Raw genomic sequence first — 6252 nt, 5'->3', positions numbered from 1 at the left:
GGAGAAGAGAGGCCAACTCCTGGGGGGCTTGGAATGAACAGAGCACGACACAGAGCTGCTGAACTTCAAAGCAAACCAGGAGGAGACGCGAACGTGGGACTTTTATTGTTTTATATACAAATGACAGAAGGGTGCATTAAAAAGAGACTCCACCCCTCGCCCCCCACACATCGCCCAGAGCAAGAGGGCTTTGGGCTCCAGCCTTCCCGTGGTTCAGAGCCCGCAGAGCCCTGGGGAAAGGAGGAGAGAGAGGAAAGGGGGAGCCACTTGCATCTCCACCGCAGTGGAGCGGTCCCCAAAACAAAGAGCATGCCTGCCTGGCTGGGCCTGTAGGAAAGGAAAAAGATGAAGAGCCGGTTTGTCACTTTGGTTAAAACAACCCCGAACAAGAACAGAACACGAACGAGCCGTATTAAAAAAAAAAATCATGTAACAGATTTACAACCCGCGCGGACAAACAGGCCCATCCCCTGGGAACGGGAGCAACGGTGATGTCTCTCGGCAGTGATGACAGACGATGGCGATGGTGGCGGCGGGGTCAGCCAGCTGGAGGGTGCCTTCAGCCGGACGACAGCGCGAGCCCTCGGGGCCTGAAGATCGCCCGTGCTGCGGCCCAGTCCTGTGTCCCAGGGGACTCACAATGACACAAAGTACATCGGCCAAGACGGTCTCCCCCGCGGCGGTGCGACAGAATTGGCTGCTTCCGGCTGCAGACGTGCGGCTGCAGAGCTGACGGCCCACTCCTGCGCTAGATTGGCATTTTCCTCGGTGGGGACTCGCGTGGGGCCCACGTCCTGGAAGCTTCAGTGCTGATGAGTCTAGTAGTCCTGCAGAGAGCGGAGAGCACCGGCGTTAAGGCCCTCCACGCACCCACCCTGCTCGCTGGCCTGGGACACTCCCTCAGACGTCCGCTCTCACCCCCGCCGCGTTCGCTGCAAGCACAGCGCGCTAAAGTAGCGGCACACATCCAAGAGCAGGCCCCTTCCTCTGCACCTCTCAAGCTCCGCTAAGGACCGGCTGCCAGACCCCAGCAGGTCTTCACGGCACCGGGAGGAAGGGCGCAAGCACAGTTCTTCGCAAGCAAAACGAAGGGGCCTCTACACTGTAGCAATACCGAACCAGCAACGGAGCCCACCGCGACAAATCCACAAGGCACCTGCTGCCTTGGCACTAAACTATCCCCCTGCCTTGACAGTGAGAGATTTGAACCACGGGGGAAGCAGAGGGTCGCCGGCGTGTACACATCAACAATACAAATGAGGACGGGGAGGACGGATACTTACGGCTCTTGGCTTTTTGTTTAACTTGAGATCAATCCTGCGATGAGAAAGATAAGAGAAATGCCCATTTCAGTACGCTACACCACAAGGGGGGCTCCAAGAACCAGCTACCGCATACGGCACAGGCTACAACAAAGACTATGTGGTTAATTCGGTCAGTCTCCGATTCAGCTGAGCTGAATCAGCGTCCCAGGGTTACTGGGCAAGGAGCAGAGACAAACCAGAGTGGATGCTTCACTCCTTGCCAAAAGGCATATCGCACCCCCTCGGTCAGAGAGAGTTAGCAAAGGTTCAGATAAAATCAATCACAGAGAAGTTATGCAGCATACAGAGATGGGATTAAAAACGCATGCTCTATGTTAATTTGTTAGAGGTGTAACTATGCCATGAGTAATTATTCAGCCATTGCGGTAACGGCAATTTACTTGGAAGAGAGAGATAGAGAGGACTTTGAGACAACAGGGGTTACAAAACTCACGGGTATTGGGTTTATTACATTTGACCGGAAGACAATATCCAAATCTACACTAATCTCTTTAGGAAGCAAAGCCAGGAAATCAGGTTTTAACTATGTTTTAAGACAAAGTTTATCTATTTAAAAATAAAGTAAGAGAGGCAGAAGAATGAAGTTGATTTAATTTTGCTTAAGTTATTAAATAAAAATGTTACCTCCGTCACGTTTTTCTGTTTTTAAAAAAAACTTCCCAGCCTAACCTAATATACATACCTACAATTAAACAGATAAACTATGGGTTAGAAAGGTCTCAAAAGGCACATTGGTGTCTACACACTAACAACACAGCACAAGTACTAATTCAAGTCAAACTTACTCAAAGTCATAATCAAACATGCCAGACGGGCTGAGGGGCAGCATTTGAAAGGAAGAAAGCAATAGAAATTAATATACTAATGAATTAAATAAATTAGTTGATTAGCCACCTTAGTGAGATTACTGAAATAATAAAGCTAGTGTCCAAATGTCCTGATATATCTAGATATATATTTATTTGTTTAACCAAAAATGTGGCATAAAAAGCACTCCAGACTCAGCGGTCCAGAGCCCCCCTCCCCCAGTGGCTTTCTGGGCAAAGGGGCGTTAAAGAGTGGAGCAGTGGTTTTGCAGAAGGAATTTGTGTATGCGGAGAAAGGAAGCTATGGAGCTGCACGCTAGCTCGCAGAAACAGGAGCTCTCTTTGCTTGCAAAAGCAACCAAGTGGGAGCTCAGAAAGCAGAGGCTCTCTTCAGATTATTAGCGCCAAAGCAAAGAAGTTTGTTCAGGCAGAAAGGCGGAGGCGGTCATAGGAATATCTGGCCCACTTTGCATTCAGCTGCTCTCGACACACACACCCAGGCAGCCCCCTTACAAACCTGGACAGAAAACAAAGTGAACTGTTTGAATCTAGTTACAGAACCGTTGCACACCCACCAGCCGTCTCAAGCATCCACACACACACCACAGCGCTCGCTCTCTAGTGCTCTTCCTGGAAGCCAACAATTGTCTTGGTTAAAGGGGGCGCGTCAACAGGACATTTCACCAGAATTACACCCCAGCGCGGGCTTTAATCTCAGGACTCGCACAGCACTGGAAGTGAGGGCCCCCGACAGCGACATCCCCGTGTTTCACCTGGTTCCCAGTGTCAGATGCCAGCAGGAGACTCGCACTGCGTTTCAGCTGCTTTGGAGCCAGCAGTCAGCACGGCCTGCAAAGGGGCTGGTCCTTGTGGCAAGCCGTGCTCCTCACGCCCAAAGAGAGCCAGTTTCCAGAGGCCTCCGCTGCTCCCGGCAGAGGCAGCAGAACTCCTTTGAGGCAACTGGCAGGACGAGTCCCTGGAACAGGGGCAGCCCCATGGACAGCCCTTCCCTCCTCTCGGCTAGGGGTTTCACCCGAGCACATTTGGGCGAGCGGGGTGGGCCAGAAGGGCTCTCCTGTCAGAACCTTCCTTGTCATAACCTGGGGCCAGCCCACGGATTTGAGGGGACTGGGACATTTTCCTCTGCTGGAAAGACTTCAGGAGTCAGTAACAGCCGTCACGGCAATTAACTTCACTGAACTGGGTCAGACATTCCCAGCCTGGCTGTGCGAACGCAGCGCGGGACAGCTGGTGACTACCTGAAAGAGACCACCTGGCTGCTTCTCTTTGAGGGCACAAGAAGTACCAGACCAGACCGGGGGTTGTGTGGTCCTGGACCCGGTTTCAGAGGAAGATGAGCAGAGGAGTAGTTTATTCCTAAGCTCCATCACTGGAGGCTGGGTCATGTCCTCGGTCTGAGGCTTTACACAGTCTGCAATGACCCTCTTACTGCCCCTCTAAAGGCACAGTCCCCTTTGAGCTGCCCCAAGCCCTTGGCTCGAGAACTGTTTTGTGCAGCGAGCTCCTCAGGGTAAACCGACAAACCTACTTCCTTAGGCTTGGTCTGGGACAAACAATGCAAGGAAGGGTCTGGAATAAAGTTTGGATGAAGGCACTGGGGATTTCCAGGAGCTTCAGAATTCGTGGACTGCCCAGACATTTTGGTTCATCACTCAGCCCTTCTCCCCAGAAACCAGCCAGCAGCCCTGCCTCACTCAACCCCAGGCAGGCATCGTGGCAACCAGAACGTAACCTTCCCCTAGGGCAGAGGCCAGATTTATTCTGCCCTACGGCTGGAGAACTCGGAGAGGCAGAGAAAAGGGGGAGAACCGCTCCCAGGATCACTCAGACTGTCCTAACAGAGCTGGGTTTGAAATCAGAGACTCCTTCCTGTCACTCCCTTGCTCAGGCCACTAGTTTACCTGCTTCCAAGGGCCTCTCCCCTCTTGGCCCCAGCCCCGAGGAACCCCAACAGGCCTCCTCAGGCCCGCTGAAGGCACCCAACAGCTTCTTCCCACCGCCTTGGAGACTGGCAGGAAAGTGATATCAGCCTGTCACCCCGGCCAACCAGCAGCCCGTCCCTCCCGCTGCTCTAACACACGTGGCTATTCCACGGGACAAAGCCTGTTTGACAACCAACCCCCGCGGCTCGGAGGGCCTGCCACGGGCTGCTGGCACCACTAACCTGTGTCGGTTTTTGTTCTTCCGTTTTTTGTGGCTGCTGTGGTGACTCCCCGAGGAAGTGGAGGAAGCAGCTTTCTGGGGCTTCACGCCCTGCACAGACCCATCCAGATCGTCAGCATCCTCCTGGCTGGGCTCGTTCTCCTGATTGTGGAAGTCTGGAGAAGTGTCGCTCTCCGTCCCACTGCCCGGCTCCCCTAAAACACGACAAACCCAGGAGAGCACAGCTGTTAATTCCCAGCTGTTCAGCTCCAAGACAGACCTTGAGTGCCCAAGCCAGGTCCCAAGGAACAGGAGCAAACCCCATCAGCACGGGGCAGCCTCAGGGGGCCGTGGACGTTCTCTAGCGTGCAACACACTGCTGGAGCAGGACAAGTTACCCCCTGCAAGAGGCATGCTGCAGGCAATCCCGGGCAAACTCCGGAAGCAGGAACAACCCCAGAATGCATTTACTGCATGCCGCATCCTATAGCAGGGGCAGCAAAATGCCCTAAGCACTGCAGAAAGAAAACTATTAGAATTAGACCAGGCAGGAAGCCAGCGCTACGGCTGGAACGCTGCCCTCCCCCCAGCCCCTCTGATCAGCCAGGAACGCACTTGAAGCGAATGAATGCAAAAAAAGAATAAAAATAACTCAACCTTTAGGTCACACAGGCGGGGGCAGACCAGGCAAACACAGGAGGGAAGGTGTGAAGTCCCACGAACCTCACACCGGCTCCAAGCACGTGGCTCCAGTGGCAACTACTGACCAGGAAGTCACGCAAAGCCTGACCCTGGACTCTTACCTCCCCCCGTCACCAAAGCCACGCACGTCTCGTGCACAGAAAGCTTTAAGATGGACACAAAACTAACCTTGCTTTTTTTGGAAGGGAAACGCGCTGTAATTTCACCGCACGCATTACTAATGGCGACAGAACTGGGAGCAGTGGAACTACCAGGGTATGGAGATCCCCCCCCACGCGCGCACACACGTGCAACGGGGCTAGAGGCAGGGAAGCGACCGCACGCGTCGGAAGCAGCAAGCACCCCCGCATGCAAGTAAAGCACCGCAGGGAGGAGCCCTCTTTCCAAAGCAAACGGTTTCCTTCTTTCCACCTCAGTCACGCAGAGACGGGTAACAGGCAGCTACTTACGCTTCTCAATGAGCTGGTCTTGAACTCCGGCCAACGCGCTGACGGCCTACAAAACCAGAGGGGACACTTATGGAGACGGATTCCCATTGATCACGTTTTACTGAAAACCGCACAAGGCACTTTCCAGATGGAGAGAGAGAGAGATGATCTCTGCCTCCAGGAACTGGCAGCTGAACGGCAATACAGCAGGGCCAGAGAGGGACTCGCACGGGAGGAGAGCGGGAAGGACAGGCATGCAAGACACAAACGTCTCCTGCTTGTCCTGCTCCCTCCCCCTTCACTTCGCCTGGGCGCCGTGGCAGGTGTGAGCGTGCGAGGGAGACTGCACGAAAGGAAACTCGGAGACGCTTGTGAGAGTGGGGACAGGGACGGACACCGCTGTGCTGCCCTCGCCGCACACAGCAGGAGGGCACTGACTGCGTCAGGACTTGCCAGCTATCGAGCTAGAAGTGCCGTAAGGGCAGGGGGAGGAACGGTCACCCCAGGTCTGCCCTCGGTCAGTCCCGGGGAAAGCCGAGCAAGCAGGCTGCTAAGGGAACAACCGGAGGAAACTACGAAGAGCAGTTCAGAGCCACCTGGAAGAAAGAAGAGCGAGACGTGACAGAGGGGACCGTGCGCAGCCCGGCTGCAGCTGCTGCGCGGCGTTCGCGGGGGAAGCTCGGGGCTGAGTCTGGCGTGGCGTGGCGTGGCGCGGCGCGGTACACCGCCCCATCACGCACGTGTGCACACGGTACTCACGGCTGCCGAAGTGACCGAAGACTTGCTGAAGAGTCGCTCGGCTTCCTTGAACTTCCGGTTGCGTCGGTC

The 6252-nt window shown here is 54.6% G+C and overlaps 1 protein-coding gene across 1 annotated transcript in view; it reads right to left on the bottom strand.

Annotated features, from left to right (window-relative positions):
* Positions 1–60: 60 nt before the first annotated feature.
* The window catches only part of MEAF6 (MYST/Esa1 associated factor 6), a 7962-nt gene continuing 1770 nt past the window's right edge, over positions 61–6252 (bottom strand). Inside the window, 6 exon segments of the mRNA XM_025194891.1 lie at positions 61–827; positions 1284–1317; positions 2111–2140; positions 4317–4509; positions 5446–5491; positions 6184–6252. The exon segment at positions 6184–6252 is cut by the window's right edge and continues 4 nt beyond it. Of these exon segments, the coding sequence (XP_025050676.1) occupies positions 819–827; positions 1284–1317; positions 2111–2140; positions 4317–4509; positions 5446–5491; positions 6184–6252 (381 nt within the window). The 3' untranslated portion in view covers positions 61–818.

The sequence above is a fragment of the Alligator sinensis genome, unplaced genomic scaffold (genome assembly GCF_000455745.1).
Source record: "Alligator sinensis unplaced genomic scaffold, ASM45574v1 scaffold1577_1, whole genome shotgun sequence".
Classification (NCBI taxonomy): Eukaryota; Metazoa; Chordata; order Crocodylia; family Alligatoridae; genus Alligator; species Alligator sinensis.
The sequence above is the reverse complement of the archived record's forward strand: the minus strand, read 5'-3'. Positions and strand labels throughout refer to the sequence as shown.